At 41.8% G+C, this 18,881-nt stretch overlaps 3 protein-coding genes across 7 annotated transcripts in view; 1 reads left to right on the top strand and 2 right to left on the bottom strand.

Annotated features, from left to right (window-relative positions):
* Nucleotides 1–418: 418 nt before the first annotated feature.
* On the bottom strand, nt 419–8,392 carry bend4 (BEN domain containing 4). The gene is made up of 6 exons (XM_028590231.1): nt 7,708–8,392; nt 4,268–4,855; nt 2,887–2,978; nt 2,670–2,696; nt 2,167–2,407; nt 419–795 (listed from the first exon to the last, which is right to left on the bottom strand). The coding sequence occupies exons 1-6, from the start codon at nt 8,189–8,191 to the stop codon at nt 563–565; spliced, it is 1,665 nt and encodes a 554-aa protein (XP_028446032.1). The 5' UTR covers nt 8,192–8,392; the 3' UTR covers nt 419–562.
* Nucleotides 8,393–9,057: 665 nt separating this feature from the next.
* shisa3 (shisa family member 3) lies at nt 9,058–14,242 on the top strand. 2 transcript variants are annotated; one of them, XM_028589937.1, is made up of 3 exons: nt 9,058–9,122; nt 10,488–10,867; nt 13,009–14,242. In XM_028589937.1, exons 2-3 carry the CDS (start codon nt 10,597–10,599, stop codon nt 13,575–13,577), a joined length of 840 nt encoding a protein of 279 aa, XP_028445738.1. In that variant the 5' UTR covers nt 9,058–9,122; nt 10,488–10,596; the 3' UTR covers nt 13,578–14,242. The 2 variants fall into 2 exon arrangements, with proteins under 2 accessions (XP_028445738.1, XP_028445739.1); XM_028589938.1 differs by lacking the exon at nt 9,058–9,122 and adding an exon at nt 9,325–9,360.
* A 1,619-nt stretch (nt 14,243–15,861) lies between these two features.
* Nucleotides 15,862–18,881, bottom strand: part of atp8a1 (ATPase phospholipid transporting 8A1) — a 110,379-nt gene continuing 107,359 nt past the window's right edge. For all 4 annotated transcript variants that reach the window (XM_028588902.1, XM_028588899.1, XM_028588901.1 and 1 more), the window contains one exon: nt 15,862–18,437. In XM_028588902.1, coding sequence (XP_028444703.1) covers nt 18,340–18,437 — 98 coding nt within the window. In that variant the 3' untranslated portion in view covers nt 15,862–18,339. The remainder of the gene's footprint in view (nt 18,438–18,881) is intronic.

Below are 18,881 nucleotides of genomic sequence, written 5' to 3'. Positions count from 1 at the left end.
TAACAAAACATGACTTTCTTAGAGGCACTCCTATTGAAGGCTTGCAAGTAAAGGCGCTTTGCCAATGACACAGAATTTGGCAGAAAAATATTAAATGCTACTTTCCGTGATGGAGGGCGCAATGTCAGTGATAGATGCAATAAGTCTCTAACTTGGGTGATATTTACAAAAACAGCATCCTGATGACCCTAAGGTGAGCGTTTAAATTGAAAAAATAAACTCAAATGGGACTCCAACCCAAAAACACAAAACAAAACAAATTCCATTGATAGTGACACAGCTGCTCAAAACAGCAAACCATAGAAAAAAGTAGCAAGTGATTAAAGCTTAAGAGTCAAATATTGACTAAAACAAACAAAGAACAAAATTGTAGGTATAAAAATGGCAAAACAGCTACAAACTATTCAAACTGCTTCAGCAAGACTGGGGTTATATTCTATATGATAAACTTCTTCTGGAATGTTTTCTTCACTGTGTAAAGTGACAGGTTCAGGTGAGTGTTTTGGGATATGTTGTTGTACAGCTACATTTCCGGCATTTGTCTTTAATTTCTCCTCTAACTTCAGTCCGATTGGCCATTCTGGCAGCCTTTCAAATACAGTTCGTCCTGTGACAGATGTCCATCAAAGCCGTCCATATAGAGGCTGCTGGTGCTGCTTCCGCTGCTGCCCAGGAACGTACCGACCGCTCGGCCCTGACGAGCGTGACCGACGGCATCGCTGAACACTTTGTTGATCTGCTCCTCTGAGGGCATCCACCAGTCTGGGTTTGAGGCACAGTGCATCCGGATGAATTCTGGCAAGAAGATTTTCAATCAAAAAAGAAATCAAATATACATATATATATATATATATTTTTTTTTTTTTTACATAATTGGAAATCAAAGCACTCCTTGATTTGTACCAGAGTTTCAAAAAGCATGAAGTTTTGAGTGTGACACCACAGGTGACATTCACATTAAAGGCATTAATGCTCAGTCTCTTATTTTACAGAGATGTGATCTTTGTGTATGTGGGATCGGCGTGAAAACTAATTTGATCTGCCCTTCAAGCGATCATAATTGAGATTTTTATGATAACGATGTATGAAATGACAATGTGACCATATGAAACCTGCAGAGAATTATCACCTGAATCTGCAGCAGCTCTCTTTCAATGAGATTTATAGAGAGTTTCAGCTCATTGTTTATGTGAGGCCCACAACATTACTGTTTTAGGTCACTCTCACCGCTCTCATAGTGTTGTTTTAGACCGCAGCTGGTAGCTGTTATAAGAGAAGGAGCTCTAAAAACTGACTGTAAATGCTCGGCACTAAACAGACAGCTGACAGACACAGTTAATGACTAGCTGGTGAACAGAGTGGAATATTTAGAAGCTAAAGAGCCAAATATTTCCCTCAAGAGTTGGTAGTGACCAAACACAGAGCTAATAGAAGAGTGAATGTTAGACATACTTTGATCAGATGGACATTAAAACACAACTTTAAATGATTGATCATGTTGCTCCGTAACTGTAACTGTGTAAATCAACACGTTCACTATAACTTAACAGGTGTTGGTAGGTCAGCGTTGTGTTCACAATTTGTTTCTGCTGACCCCCAAGTGGCCGAAAAAATACTGTTATTGCAGGTTTGAAATAATAAATGGTGAGACAGTGGAAACAAATGAAATAGTTGTTACGCTCAAGGCTAGAGTTGGACCTTTTCTGTCAGTGAAACACTTTGAAATGCCTTGTTGTTGAAAAGTGCAATGATCAATCAGCGTAGGAGTGGAATAAGAAAAGAAAAATAAAACATGAAGTTTGATCAGTTGAATCTGATCGGTTACAACTAAAAACACATGACCATGATGTATCAGATCTTAGACCGACATAAGTCAACAACATAAGTCTCGGTTTAATGTTGTTATGAGCCCATAGATAACGAGCTCACTTGATAGCTACTGCTGCTTTTCAAGTCTGAGACCTAAGCTGTAAAAGTGGAGTACTCTAATAAGCATGGCACTACATCATCCAAATCACACAAGCATTTTATACGCAGACATTTGACAGAGCTTCTGGCTGTCTGACAACTGTACGAGTTCTACCAGTGTTTCAATGATAATGTATCCCAGACTGAAGCACAATGCAAACACACTTCCAACTCAACAGACATTTTCCGACTGTGTACCTCTGAGGCAGCTGACTTTGACGGGGTTGAGTGGTCGTCTCTCCAGGCCTGGATCTCCTGAGTGGACCGAACGCTTCCTTTTGCCCAAACCGCAGGAGAACTTGAGCTCGTCCGTGGTGAAGACAAAGCGAATCAGGTAGCGCAGCAGCCGCCTGCCATCTTTCTTAGAGGAGTTGACGGCTTCGTCCCACTGCTTATTAGAGATGAAGAGAGGGTAGTTCTCCAGGAGCTGCTTACTGCCCTGCAGGGAAGAGGAGGTCAGATGATGTGATGGTCAGAAGGCGCTCAGTTATGTCCACAGCCTGGCCACAAATCTGACTGCATTGTCTAGTTCTGTCAGATTTGAAATTGATTTTTAACCTTCTTTTAGGGTGCACATTATCTAATGTCAGTTTCACTAATTTGCCACTTCCTGTTGACTTTACAGGCAAAAAAATACATTAATATACACTGAAATCCTTTATGTTCTCAAACAACAGAAATGCTTGAATAAAAACACAGACCTCAAAGACTGTTTGCTGCTCTTCTTCCTGCAAAGACAGAGTTTTCTTTAATTTCATATTTTCACACAACTTGACAACACAATTAGCATAATGAAGAAGTTACTGATGCGGGAAGGATGTGATGTTGTATTTTTACACTTTTACACTAATATACTGTATGCTACTGATCACACATGCTTCAAATAGCTGTGAATAATACCGCTGCTTGTTTCCTCACCTCGGTGAGCTGCTCCTCTGGCATCGGCTGGACCAGCTGGTTGTGGAACTCAAGAACAGTCTTGAAGTAGTCGAGAGCCTTTTGACAGGGAACTGCATAAAAACACCATGTTACCATAAATATAAATACACTGTCAAAATATCCTGCAAGCAAAGAGATGACCCATCTTGTGTATAATTTAACAATCATGTGCAGATCAAATTACCCGGTTTAGTGCAATATAGGTTAAGGTAACACAGGGGAACTCCGAATGCTTTGGGGAGAGCAGAAAAGGTAATAAAAATAGATACTATTAAGACTGTTGCCCCAAACACTATGATGCAATTAGAGAGTGAGAGCATGCCGCTCTCTGAAACTGATGACAGACAAAAAGTGAAGTGAAGTTATTAAGGTGTAATTAGGATAAACTCGTGTCGCTTTAGTACTGATTAATGCATTAGTATTTTTACTAGAGATATACAGGCAGATACAGATGACTAATTAAAGAAAGAGAATGAACAAATGAGTAGTATTGAAACAATTAGTTGATTAATCGATCTACATAAAATTAATTGGCTATTTTATTGACTTTAACTATCATTTTATTGTTATTTTTTAGCCATGTTAGCGCTGTGGCTATAGGGAAGGCCATGTTGGTGGGTTTGTCCACCACTCCTGTCCAGACTGAAATAACAGCAACAGAGACGTGACTTGAAACTTTTTCAGGTCCATCAATGCTTTGTATGAAAATTACAAGAGCACAATGGTAAAAATCTCAACCAAGACTTCTTTTCTTAATGTAAACAGGACATTTACCGTATTGAATCAAAGCCTCTGTATGTGTCAAATAGTTAAATGGAAACAGTCAAAACAAGGTGAAACTGTGAAAAAAGCTCCATGATGAGTTCCTGTCTGTCTGGAACATTGTAGTGTTTCTATACATCACTAGCCTGACAAGCCAGACCCACATCAAGATGTTGGGTCTGGGAACTCACCATTGACGGAGCTCAATCCGAGGGGCGGGATAAACGGTTGTCTTTCAAATTCCCTCTGCACGCGTGATTGGCCTGACCAAAATTTGGTTTTTCCAGCTCGCAAGTCAATGGAGAGTGCCTTGACCCCCCTGGCTGCAAAATAAATTTGCTGCCACTAGGGTGTGTCTAGATTTCTAGGCTAATACATCACTGCTCCTGGTTTTGATCTGACATCTTTGACATCCGTGATTGGTCTCATTTAAAACAGGATCAGTGCTAATCCTGAATGTGACTATGCTGCCTTATTATCATCCCCTTAGCTTTTCAGAAAAACTGTTATGATTAGGCATCTGTTATTAATGTATCTTTGACCCCTCCCAAAGAATAGACCTCAAAACCCTGTGGGATCCAGGCTCTCACTACTGCACCTGGGATATTCTCCAGCTTGTTGCGGAGCTCCTCGTTCTCCTGCTGCAGCGACAGCACCTCCTGCTCCAACTCCAGGCAGCGTGGACAGCAGCTCTCCTCCTCCTCTTCCTCCTCAGGCAGCGTGGACGAAGGGTGGCCGTACGACTCTGACGGAGTCGGTGAGCCCCAGCCTCCCAGATTATGTCTTGGAGGAGACAACCCTGAGCCGGGCTCCGCCAACGGACACTGCTCATCCTCCAGACCGGCAGCCAGATGTTGCTGCTGCTGCTGCTGCGGCGGCGGCGGCGGCGGCCCTGAGAGCAGATAGTTCTGTAGGGAGTCTGTGAAGATACGAAGAACGGCAGAGGTCTGTTGTTGGTTCAAATGGCTTTGTTGGGTCTCCTCTTCCGGGTCAGTGGTGGAAGAGCTCTCTTCAGGTTTGGTCTTCCCCAGTGAGGAACAGTGAGGCCCCTGTACCACCCCTGGCCCCTCCTCCAGCTTGATGTTGGAGGTGAATGAGGAGGAGGGCTCCAGGAGGCGGCCGTTGTTGAGGAGGCTGAGGACTCGGCTACACTGCTGGGCAAAGGCATCCAGGATGAGACGATTCTCTACGGCAGAGAGAGAGGGAAAATCCGGGGGTCAGAGACAGTCATCTTGTAAAATGTTTTGTGATAGAGCAATGTTTCCAGAAACATATTTTAGTGTACTGTTTAGCTGTAACATGAGAAAGTTTGTAACCTGGTCGCCATGTTAAAAACAGTCTGATAACAACTGAGGTGAGAAGTAGACAATGCAGTAACATAATCTTGATTCATATTTGATCAGCGCTGCCTAGTTTGACAGTGATTCTTTTTTTTCACAGATTATCTGTCTCATGTACTAATGTCAGGATACACAGTTTGTATATTACAAAATATGACAAAAGATATTTTTATAAAAGTTACCTATTGAATCTTTAAGTAAAAGTATCAGTACAACAATGTAAAAAAAAAAAAACTACATTGCAAGTAAAGGTTCTTAAGTATTATTAGCTAAATGTACTTAAAGTAAAAGTACTTGCAGTAAAATGTCCCCTGCGACTGTTATAATTTTATACTTGGCATTATTGGATTGTTAATACTAATGCATCAATGTCTAAGCAGCATTTTACTGATAGAAACAGGTTTTGCTATTTTGGACTGTTTTCTAATATTTGCTTTTATTGTGTAATATTGGATAATTTGACCTTTGGGCCTCAAAAATGTGTTTAATTAAGTCATGTGAGAAGTGTAGAGGGGATATTTTTGGATCTGCCGACGGAACTCATAGACATCTGAAACGTGAAAAGGGGCCCCAGCTAGACATTGCTTTATTGAAAGGGGTCACAAGCCAATAGGTTGGTTTAATGCATTCTATTATTTAAGCTCAAATCATGTTTTTTAATGCAAAACTGAAATCTGAAAAGTATCCAGTAAGTTACCTCTGAACTGTAGTAAATGAGAAGCAGAAAGTAGCATAGAATGGAAGTACAAGTACCTCAAAAGTAGAGTACTTAAGTGATGTAGGCTACTGCTGAAACTTAAGGAAGTGTCCTATTGGAAAGCAGCAGATACACTTGTGGAAACAATATGAGTGATTCTGTGTTTAGTCCTCACTGGTTTTGGTTCTTTCTGCCTCCCTTTTCTTTCCCTTTTCCTGCCAAAGCTTTCCACTTACAGTAGGCTCCTCTGCTCATAAATGTCAGCTTGATTATGCTGATTTATTCAGATGTCAATAAACTCTAAAGTCACAGAATCTGCTGTGACCAAACCCAGCCGAGCAAAGAAACTCAGCACAAAGCTATTGTCCAGAAACGAGCCTCAGTGTACAGTTTCCCTGGTAGTCTGGGCACGTCTCAATGAGATGATCTCACACATACCTCCGTGTAATGATTATGAGTCCACTGTCCTCACACAAACACACACACACAAATATACACACAGACAAAATGAGTTCTAGGCGGCCACTGCTGCGTTGCCACTCGCTCAGACGTGTCTATCAGCCTGGCGCAGATGTGTCGCATTTATTAATATGCGTGCTGTCTCTGTTTACCCGTCGAGATGTATCTGATATCATTCGCCTGCGCCCCCCACCCTCTTCTCTGCTCTCACCAGTTCTGTGGCACTGTGAGCTGAGAGCCTCATAAAATTTCATTAAAAACAACACGCTCGGCAGAGGCAAATTTATGAGCCCCATTTATTTTAATCACAACTCTTTGGGAACAGCTTTTCAATGCAATTTGTGTTATTGTGTGCTGAACTGATTGCTGGGTCCAGGGGTCCCTGCTGCCGCTCTTCATGAGAAGTGCATCAAGTTTTTTTTTTTTTTTTTTTTTTTCCAGCCATGAGAGGGACATTAAGTTGCTCCCATCATGCAGATACAAATCACTTTGATGTGTCATTATCAGTAAGAATGCATGGCACATTTAGCTGGAATTGGATCGTGTGTAATATGAGCAGAGGAAATATGGTTTTGTGTGATTATTTCATAACTGAAATCAGGACCACGTGCATGCCAGAAGGGATGCAAACAATGGGTCATCAACACTGAAACCTGTGCTTTATAATTACAAAAAGCACAGGCTACTCTTTTACAGATTGAAGTGGGTTAAATATATGAAACTAATGCCTATTTCTAGATTAAACCTGTGATACTATGCACACATTTTCCAATTCTCATGTTGGTCTAGGTGAGTTAATACAGTGCAACCTGAGCTCAGACTGAACACTTGATTGTCTGTAAAGCAACAATAACCAGCAGCAAATTGAGACTCATGCTTCCAGCAGTGATAAAGACATTAATATCTGATTAAAGGATGAGATGTAATGTTTCATTTTGTAACTGCCAGGATTAGGTTCATTGCTTTCATTTTAATGCTATTTCCCATGGACCCGCCCTCCACACGGGGAACACATTTCTTCCTGAGCCTGCACAGCCCTCTAATGAACTGCAGCTGAGGAGAAAAATTAGCATGGAACAATGTGTTTCAACTGGAGATTGTGAGGGCCCACACACACACACACACACACACACACACACAAGTAAACACACACATAGACAGACAATTTCAATTTTTAGCACATGCACACTGGAGATTCAATCATGGCTGCTCTCATTACAGCAGCAAATCAATCACTGCTGACAGGAGGAGAAAGAAGAAGGAATTGGAACAAAAAACATGAAGCTCAGGTGAACAAAAGAGATGCTTGACTTTAATGACATATTGTTCCATCTTCCATTCAAGTTTATTGACTCCGTGGAAGATTTATGCTGAAATATCTGGGCAGCAAAAACTCAAAATATACAATAGAATCTGAGGACATGTAGCTCAGAAAAGTCTCAACATCCCAAATCTAAATGAATAACAGGCCTACTTAAAAGATGGAGCAGATCTCCACGTATTACCAGGAGTCACCACACTCTGAACAAGTTTGAAACCCACCTGAGCTGATACCATAGGTGCAGTCTGGAGACAATCTGGGCTCCGCTCTGCCGCTGCTGGCGCGCTGCTGCTGGGTACCAGGAGATGCTGCCGCCGCCGCTGAGGTGGATGTCGGGACCCTGCTGCTGGGCCTGTTCTCACATGGGAAACGTCCCTGCTGCTGCTGCTGCTGCTGAAGCGTCGGGTGATGCTGTTGGCTGCTGCTGCTGCTGATAGCGACGCTGGTTTGGTGGAGCTGTTGCAGACGCTGGTGGTGGTGGTGATGATGGTGCGGCTGGAAATGATGCTGCTGCTCGGGATGGAAAGTGAAGTGATGTCCGTCGCCAAAGAGAGGCACCTCGACCAAAGCGGACCTGTCAAAGCGCGACTTGCCCGCCGAGCGTTTGCTCTGGAAGGTTTTTAGGGTGCTGTACGGACCCCGTTGTTGTCGGCACATCTTCGGGGCGCAGGGCCCTTCATCTGCGGGCTGCATCTCTCCCTCCATCCCCGCCAGGTGTCACAGCGCGGCGGAAGGCTCCGGGTCGGTACTGTGGCGTGCTGGTGTGACAGGCAGCTGATGACTGTAGGACCAGATCCGTCACTGTCTGGCTCGGTTTCCCTCATACACACTGTGTGAAGGGTGGGCTCATTTACTGACAAGCCGCCGCTCCAATCCCCAGTCGGGAGCGCCGATACTGAGACTCCTCCAGAGGGAAATACAGGCGGGACTTGTGCGCCGCTGCCTGCCTCCTTTGTAGCCACCATCCACAGAGAACAACGGGCGCTATAGCAGATGTAGGCTACAAATCTGGAAACGAAAAAAACGCAGAATGAAATTCTACAAATGAAAAGGCAGAGGCCATTTTGCCACTGAGCTCAGAGCATCAATAGAGCAACATGAGCGCAAATGAAAGAAAAGGCCATCCACACCATGGCATCCAGGCTACTTAAAACGAGCAAATTATCCAATAGAAAACAGCTTTTATTTAGCCTATTTTTGCTTTCTCCAAAAAAAAAAAAAAAAAAAAAAAAAAAAAAAAAAAAAGTAGTATATAGCCTAATTGGATCAATAAAACGGAACAAATCAACAACAAAAAGAAGGAAATATGATCTCATAGCCTACCTTTAGTTCCTGAATTCCACATTTTATTTTATTTTTCGGATCCATAGTTATAGGCCTACTTTTTTAAGTAGCCTAGGCCTATAGTTAGAAGGCCAACTGTCAAACAGAATTTATCTCATGTTTTAAATCCTTTTAGTTTAAAGGCTGGTGTGCCAGCTGTCGGGTAGCCTGCAGGCCTAAAAGTTTGCAGCACCACATGGGGGCGCCACATCAATAGTTACAAACAGAAGATTTAATAGATGGAGAGATGAAGACCTGCTGCTGATTAACATAAATATTTTTTTTCTTCTCTCCGTTTCAACAGCCCAGACAGGTCGGTATTTTTTGCTTCTGTGTAATATCAAAACACATGCAAGTGCTTAGTCAATATTGTGTCTAGACACCAAACTGAACATGGCTGTAAAAGCTAATAATGAAAGATTTATAGGCCTGAAGGAATGGTCTGAATAAAAACATTGATAGGCTGATACGAAGATTAAGTGGTGAATTTCATTAACGACCGAATCAAACATTTACAGAAAATAACGGAGCATCTGAATGCAGACAAACAGGTTTGTAAATTATTCTGCAAAAAGTTTCAACTTCCTCTAAGATACTTCTTCCTTGAATTAGCCCTACATATTTATTCACATGTATTTAAGTGAGCCTGTTACTTTCACTGAACAGAGGCTTTATTGGACAAAAAAAGTGAGAAGTAGGCTAGGCTATAGGATAATGATTTAGTATGGTTTGTTTATTCTTCAGGGACTATGCTACACTCTCTTCTTCTTAACAGAAATATGACAGAATTAGCTTAGAAGGCTAATTGTCCCCTGCAGTGCCTGGACAGGTAGCCTATTCAAAAAAGACACTCCACAAATGCAAGTATAAAGATTATAAATGCTAAATAAAAAACGAGTCATAATGTCCACAAAGTGAGTCAGTCAAGTCAGTTACAGAACAATATCTGGTATCTAAGCTTTAGCTAACTGTAGGTCATAGCAGACCAAGTAGCCTACACCTGTATTCAATTTAGCAAAGGTGTGCATTATTTCTTATGGATTCAACTTTGGATTTGTTACAGGAGGATCATGTTTACGTAGTCTCACTTTAGGCTACATGTTTCCTCTGAATGACAAGGTCCTGTTGTGTTGCATGTTTTTTTTTTTTAGACATTGTTTGGTCTTAAATGTAAAACATGATTTTATTCAAATCTATACGCTGCTGCACTGTGGGTCTCCCCTCGGGCAGAATAAACTCGTTAAGATCATGTATGCATGTTATTTGCTTGTTGTTACCTTTGCGGTTATGGGAATAATCGGCACCGCTGCGACCACTACCACCACGTGAACGCGCGCGTCCAGTAAATGGGGGGTTACGTGCGCGCGTGCACAGCTAGAGTCACAAAAGCAGCAACTCTTCAGTGAGGTGGGCGCACAACTTCTGCACCGACAACAACAAAACGACCGCGGGAGCAACTCGATTAGGAACAGGAGAAACCAGGAGCAGATTGTTGGACATGTTTGGATGAGAAGAAAGTTCAGTGATGATATTTTAAAAAGTGACAGGAGATTCAATTAGCCTATAAGGATTTTTCTCAAATTGCAATTTGGGAACTTTTGGCTCAAAACGATTCGGATGGTGAGAAGATGACGGTAACATAACTTTAGACCTCTGGATCGCTGCGTTTTTCTTCCAGTAAATTCATCTCAATGAAGAGTCTGTAACCCGGAGCGACACACTCGGCGGCCGGGAAACTGAAGCCCACAGGACGTGAACCCCACGGCCAAACCCCACGGCTTGCCGGGATGGTGCGCCTGCTCAACTGCCTGCTGCTGGGATATCTGACCTGGAATCTGCGGATATCGGACGCACAGGGGGAGTACTGCCACGGCTGGCTGGACGCTAATGGGAATTATCACGATGGCTTCCAGTGTCCGGAGGACTTTGACACCATGGACGCCACCGTGTGCTGCGGCTCCTGCTCGCTGCGCTACTGCTGCGCGGCCGCGGACGCGCGGCTTGACCAGGGCAGCTGCACCAACGACAGGGAGGTGGAGAACACCGAGTTTGCAGCCCGTAAGTTTAGGAGTTTTAAACTTACTTACATAAAAAAAAAAAAAAAATTCATCAAGGTTTCCCCAAAGTGCAGCATTTTAGAAAAAACTTCACGTAAAAAGACACATTAGTTCAGAGTTGAATTAGGTTGGGAACAGACACCACAAATACATCATGTACAGTCCTAAATAAATAGAATCTAACCTAAATGAAATTATAAAGAAAGTGAACAGATGCATGTACACGTTTAGTCTAATTTATGGCTTATTCAGTCTGGTTGATCTTTAAAGTTGGTTTGAAGAGGTCAGAGGTCAGCTGAACAACATCAATAAACAAGGAAAGAAAGCAGGTTTCAGTGCCTTGCTCAAGGACACCTCGGATTCAAACCATCAGACCAGACAGACTGCTGTCATAGGAAATTATGAGAAGTAAGATGCTATTCTGTAAATGCGTCTCTTCTGTGGGACAACAAAGGACGACATTTGCACTATTAAACACAACATGTTGAGGACAGCATGTTAATGTGTGTTCAATTATTAGTATTTTTTTAAATCCCTGCAATTTTGTTCCTTCTTAGAAGTAGCCTATATGGTCTGTTTTAGACAGAACGTTGTTTGTGTGTCACCTTTCATGCAGTTACTGGTGTTTAAAGGTTTTCATGCCTTTCCAGCATTATTCCACTAAAGTTTCCAGCACCTTTTTCTCTCAGCTTTCTGTGGCTTCATTTGTCCTGAACTCACTGCAGATTGCTGTCAGGATAAAAAGGAAAACTAGAGGAGTTTTTGATGACGCGGCCTGTCAGTCACTCAACAAATGTCCTTTAAACTAACGCTTTACATATTCTTAAGCAGAAAGTTGTACAAAACTTAGTTAAGATTACGTAGGATCACAATGCAGGGATGTATTCAAAAACTTCTACCACACAAGCCGGCTTATTGTGCTGCCAAATATGAAAACACATTCACTTTGACTTTGGATTTGCCATCCAAAGTTATCACAACACAATGAGGCAGCAACTCATTTTCTTTGGCTTCTACAGACTCAAAGTGTTACATTAACCCACTGTTAGTTGTGAAATCTTAATAATAGGTCACTTTAACCCTCAACGTTTTCTTTTTCTTTAAAAGTTTTCTTTAAATTTCCCGAACTGATTAACTATGGGGCTTTAACTGAATGGACTGTGTGCTCACAATTTCCTATTTTTTCCCCTATCAACATAAACATTTACTGATTTCCTCCCAAAGTGTGAATGGGCTTCACAGTGTAACTTGAGCTGTTCTTGTTTTCCACCAGGAATGGGTCTGCTAGGTTTTGTTAATAATACTATGAAGCACTTAAGAGAAATTATCTGATTAATTAAAATAATGTTTAGTATCACAATTTTAGCCACCATAAACAGCAGAACAGGCTGCAGTTTTTAGCGACCAAAAGGTTACTTTCACAACTCTATAAGCACAACATACACATTTATAATGCACTTCAATGTAGTTTTAAGCAGATATGTGTTTAATATATTAATGTTACAACTCCTAAGCATCCATAAGTGGAGGCTGCTGTATAAACAGGAGACAGTTGTAATAATATAAAACACTTAAAAAAATTAGATTACAGCGTCATACAACACTCATAAGATATTTGTAGGGCTGCAACTAACAATAATTTTCTTTGTCAATGAATCTGTCTATCATTTTCTCGATTAATCAATTAGTTGTTTGGTCTATAAAATGTTGATCAGTGTTTTTCAACTCAAAGATATTCAGTTTAATGTCACAGAGGAGTGAAGACACTAGCAAATATTCACATTTAAGGAGCTGGAATCAGAGAATCTTTAGCATTATTCCATAAAAAATGCCTCATAATGGATTATCAAAATAGTTGGCGATTAATTTAGTAGTTGACAACTAATTGATTCATATTTCTTTGAATAGTGCCATTAAATGTTAAATAGTGGAGTTAAAGTAAAGTGTTAAAAATGTATTTTATTTTCAGCTATTCAGTGTTTTTTTGCGTGTCTTCAGGGCAGTGAACGTGGAAAATCAGAACACCAACTATGTCGGCTGTTTTGTCACATGTAGACACATTATAATAACCTGCAGCTTTCTGTCCCATTAAGGGGCTTCCCATAACTGACCCTAACCTGCCTGTGTTTCCTCCGTCCTCAGAGCCCATCTACGTGCCCTTCCTAATGGTGGGAAGCATCTTTGTCGCCTTCGTCGTGGTCGGCTCTCTGGTGGCCGTCTACTGCTGCACCTGCCTGCGGCCCAAGCAGCCGACCCAGCAGCCCATTCGCTTCTCTCTGCGGAGCTGTCAGGGCGAAACCATCCCCATGATCCTCACCTCCGCCCCCCCGAGCCTCCGCGCCCCATCGCGACAGTCCAGCACGGCCACCACCAGCTCCAGCTCGGCTGGCGGCGGCAGCTCCATGCGGAGGTTCTCTCTCGGAGGTCAAGGGCAGCAGCACGGCTGCCTGGTGTCTGCCAACGTCTCCTCGTCAGCCTCCACCCCCACACAGACCCCTCAGACTCTGCCTCCACCTCCCCCCTACACATCCCCACCAGCACCCATATCAGCAGGCACCCAGCACTCGTTGCCCTCCACCCACGCTCAGCTACATCTCCACCAGACCTCCATGTCCTCTCAGAGCTTCCTCCTGCCACAGCAGTACTTCTTCCCCCTTCAGCCCGACGCCTTCTCAGCGGCCAAAGGCTTCGCCGACTTCGGACAGAGCTGACTAGGCTCCCAGCAGGGGAAGTAGAGGGAATACAAGATTTTGACATGGTTGGCTGTGAGCCTGCGAGGACAAACACACTACAACACAGCTGCTGGTGTTTGGGTGGAAGGCCCGGGCCGGCTGAACGGACACAGAGAGCGCGACAGAAGGACAAGGGGATAAAGGGCGACAATGCTGCATGGCCTGAGGCGCTTCCCCCTTCTGCATCACAGGACACATCAGAGTTCAACAGACCTGTTAGAGGCAGCAACAGTTCGGAATCTTGTGCACTTTTATTTTATATTGTAAACAGACCTCATTAGCCTTATATTTTATTTTTTTATACGGGCTGCTTTTCAAGATGACAGCTTACAATACAGACTAAAATCTTACACATTTATCACAAACCTTCCTCAAGAAACTGAAATACTGCACAGGCCGACGGCACCAACACTGTAACTCTGAGCATTGTTTCATTTTTAGAAATAGATGTTGGAAACCAGGGAAATATTGTTTTTTTGACAATCGCAAGGACCTCTGAAAGAGGGGAGGACTTGATACACAAAAGGACATTTTTATTTAGGAGGAAATGGACTTTTATAAGATGTTGTACAGGCATTATACCCAGAGTAGGGTTGTCATATTGATTCCCTAATTTACAGCAAATAAAATGTTGTCTCTCCGTACCTTCTGTGCACTGATACACGTGAAGTCTGTTAAATGATATTTTTGTGCTCGGAAAGAAGCCTCATCATCACTCAGAGAAAAAAGGAAACCGGAGCGGTCGGGCCTGCACAGCAGCTCACTACCTGTCGCTCATTCTTGCGCCAGACTTCACAGCAGGAATGCGGCGCTGAGATCAGTCATTGTCAGTGTTCAATGAGCATGGCATGGTCACAGCGTTAAAAACAACTTGCCCCAGAAATAGAGGTTTAGGTTGCACCAACAGGTATAGCAAAATCTCCACAAAGACTGTTCTGTTCTCCAGTTATCGGACTGTGAAATAGGCTTGGCAATCAGTGTGTCATGAAACCTGTTCAGTCTGAGGATGTCTGCTGCAGCATTCAAGTCTGTGCTGTTAACACCGGTCTGTTCGATCACAAAATACGGTTTACTTGACAGATTTCAGCGTTAACTTCTTCAGGTCTTGTTCATACTCATGGCTGTCAGGTCGAGCTTCAATTCTCACATTCCATGTTCTGCTTATAAAAGGAAAATACAAGTTGTGAACAAGTTTTGATGACATTTCCAAAATCTTTTGGATAGGTATAACGTTTTTATATCTTCGCCGGGCCTTGAAAGTTTCCAGTTTCTTTTCCAAGTTAGAGTCCTGACTATTACTCATGCTGAAGGCCTTTACTTTATTCGGTCTCACAGATTTCACAGAAATTTTACCATTTTTCTGGGTCCGAAACTTCTGAAAACAACAACTCATAACAAAATCCATCAAGTATTTAGGCGATCACAGACTGTGACACGATAGCGATGCTACGGTTTGTATTCTGGTTGTGTGATAATGAACTAAATATAGTGATGAAAACACACTAAGACAATAACTTCTCGATTACCAATTGGCTGGAGATTGCACCGAGACAGGAAACACACCCCTCGAATTCACCAGCAGTGTATTCGTCACAGATGTTAGCACTGACCATGATTTCTGATCAAAAATGTGCCTTTTTGGCATTATTTCTTTGTCAGCAGATCAGGTTGACATATTGCAGTAATGGAACAAGAAGAATCAAATGCAAAATATACGTAGATACACCATCTGCTTGAAATTACTTCTGATTGACTTCTTGAACCAACTTGAGTTTAGTTGGCCACACTGTAAACAGATGAACTAGTTTTTCTTCCATTATAGTTTTGGCAAACTAGCTGGTTTTTTGAAGATATTTTTAGACATTTTATGCTTTACTTGGATACTGTAGTGACAGAGAGGAGAAGGGGAAGACCTGCAGCAAAGGGCCCTGGGACACCAACGCTGTGGTGGTAAGGAATCAGCCGTTCTGGTAAGTGCTCTACCCAGTGAGCGGTTTAAAAAAAGAGATCTTCTTGATTTATTGTTTGGTCTATAAAATGTAATTTGAGTCACTTAGAATTAATCTGGGTGTTTATCTACATGAACAGATTACTGTGTGATTGGGATCGTAGACAGTGTGAGGTCGACTAAATGCAAACTGATGTTTTTCCCTGCCTTTTCCTGTTTAGGTTCCCACTGTACGGTTTGTCGCCACACACCAGCACAAGACGACAGTGATCTCAACCCTGCAAATACACAGAATAATGAGCAATGATGTTCACATTGTTCCTCCATGATTGTAAAGTTTATTTCAGTAGTCCTTCATGGCAGTAAAAGACAACACTTATAAGTTTGCAGTCCCAACATGCAGAACAATCATTGAACAAAATGACGGAAAAGAAACAAATATTGAAAAGTAAAGTTAAAGGTGCGTTTTTTTTCTCTTTTGTAAAGTGATCAACACTTGAGGGAGAATCAAAGTAGTACAGTTAAATATTTCAGAGAACAGTTTGTGTTATCCATTCATGCAGCCCACGACTTTCACAGACAACAACGTGTGTTTGATGTTTTCTGAAAAAAGAAAGCAACAGTCCAAGCCTTCCACAACGACGACATCCACATTCAGCGGTTTGGAAATGTTTGACAAGATGACGACCAATTAAGTTTTAACACTAAAGACCAGCAGAGAAAAATAATCACTTAACCCTCACTAAAGAGCTTTCCTGTAAAGCAGAAGTACACTACATAAAGAAAACAAGTTACAAACATGTACACTCAAGAGAAATCAAATACTGAAATCAGATAATACCAGATGTCCAATACTGGAAAGGTACATCGAGTGCATTGTGCAACATCTCCTGTCGAAGCGAGCTGAGCATCAGAAACTCACACACACACACACACATATATATACAAAACACACACACACACACACACACACACACACACACACACACACACATAGTCATACCGCACACTAATGCTCACACTTTCCCATACGGGCCATGCATCAGCACACAGTAGTACACCATAGCTATATCTGGAGTCGTGCAGACGGACAACTGGAGCAAGCACGCACACGCACACACAAAAACAAACAAAAGAAACACACCAGGAGACACCAGAAACTCCCAGTCTCACATGAGGACACAGACATGCAATGCATATATAGACATTATCCACAGTAGAGGTGACACACAAACACACACACACACACACACACACACACACACACGCACGCACACACGCACGCACGCAGCACATGCACATGCAACTAACACACACGCTTGCACACAACGTCAGAAATTTGATCTCCCACAGGGAGAAGAAAGCAATCACACAGACATTAAGTAGTCAATTATAAATAAAACAAGCAACAATATTAATATTAATAATGACAAGACATTTAAGAAAGCTCAGTTTCCTCATTCGATCTATTCTATCCTGCCCGTTTATCAGAGGAAGAAAATAAAACTAAAAGTTACAGACAGTTCATTACAAAGCCAGTCAATGCAAAATTCATACATTTCCAATATAAAAATACAAATCCACAAAATAACTATAGAGACAAAGTAGTTTCGATATTGTCGTGGAGTTTTCCTGGCTAATATTTCTCTCTCCCTTAAGCTAATGGCACTTATGTTAGAAGGATAAAAGCTAAATTTTAAGGGAAACAATATCACCACTGTAAGCTCCAACAAGACCATCGGAGAGCCTCCCGTTCACTTCTGCAGGAACAAATCTTAGTTTATACATGTGCCACATGCACTCTGTAGTTTTCACATTGGAAAAGTGCAATACTGTGGTGGGGAGACTGATTTTGTCTTCAGTAGGTGTGTGTGGAGCACTGGTCTAAGCTAGCGGGCTAAACTATTCTTGGCTATCTTGGTCTTCTATGAGGGAAAAGTTCTACATAGGCACCGTTGTGATTGTTGAGACAGGAGTGATGTGTGGAATGCAATTATTTGTCGAGAGCAATGCTTCTGCTGTAAAAACGGTGGAAACAGGACCACAGTGAGTTGCAGTAGGCAACTTATAAACAAAGAAATAAAAAAATAAAAAAGGGAAAAAAATAAATAAAACCATGGACGATATCTACATACTTTCAAAAATGAAACTAAAAAGAAAGTTTTGAAAGAAACAAGGATGAAGGCATTAGTAAATGTAAGGCTTTACACAATAGATGCTTCCTTAAGTGCAAAAAGAAAATTTTACAAATGTCTGCTCTGAAGTGGTCCGTTTAGTGCTGGAATACACTCAGGAGTGTGATTACATTTGGTTCGTATTTTTCCGAATTCATTTGTACTTGGAAGATTGTACATACGACTGCTCTTTGGCAATCTTTTACAAGTCAAGTCAAAGCCTCTAAAACTAATCATAGTCCAGTGTTTCAACTTATTTAATAATAGTTTTTAGGAGTTTGATTTTAAATTTAATTTAATGATTTTCAATAGAGGAGACGTTCACATCAACAAACTGAGCGAGAACAGTGAAGGACTTCAGACCACAGACTGCTAAGAAAGCACAGTGCTCATCATGTCTGCTGGACACAAAACTACAGCTGATAGTGAACACAATTTGTTTTGTTCCTTGTTTTTGTTTTTTTTCCCCCCTTTTTCAAAGACACTCTGTCCACCTCCAAAAATCCCCTAAGTGCTGGAGGCACACGCTCGCGCCTCGTCTTTTCCCCGCTAAGCTTCAAATATTGCCATTAGAAACGGCTGTTGTGGCACCCGATTGGCCGACCAGAGGGCCGGCGGCTCACCACTCGTTGGTCCTCTGTTTGGTGGTGTCGTATGCTCTGATGACATCCGACTGAGACACCACTCCGTTCTCGTCTTGAGAGAAGGCGTAGCCATCTGAAAAAGGGTCGAAGCAGTTAATACCGTTTACATCAGTGAGTCATGTAAAAAAAAAAAAAAAAAAAAAAAAAAAAAACTACTCAGAACATATATAAAAAAAAACACATTTATAACAACTGAATGAACAGAATAAACAGAATAACAAAACACAAAATTTAAAGCAATAGTTCAACATTTTGGGAAATCTGTTCATTCACGGTCTTGCCCAGAAGATCAATTCCACTCTCATGCCTGTCTGGTAAATATAAGCCTACAGCCAGAAGCCGGTTAGCTTAGCTTAAAGACATAAGACGTAAACATAGGGAAACTAACCTGAACCTAACCTAGAAGCTAACCTGGTTCTGTCCAAACGTAACAAAATCTGTCTACCATCTAAAGCACAATGATTAACAAGGTTATAATGCAGCATACCAATTGTTTGTTTTTTTTTTCAGAGAAATG

This window comes from Perca flavescens, chromosome 10, assembly GCF_004354835.1.
Source record: "Perca flavescens isolate YP-PL-M2 chromosome 10, PFLA_1.0, whole genome shotgun sequence".
NCBI lineage: Eukaryota > Metazoa > Chordata > Actinopteri > Perciformes > Percidae > Perca > Perca flavescens.
Note: the sequence above shows the minus strand (reverse complement) of the source record. Positions and strands in the feature narration are given on the sequence as shown.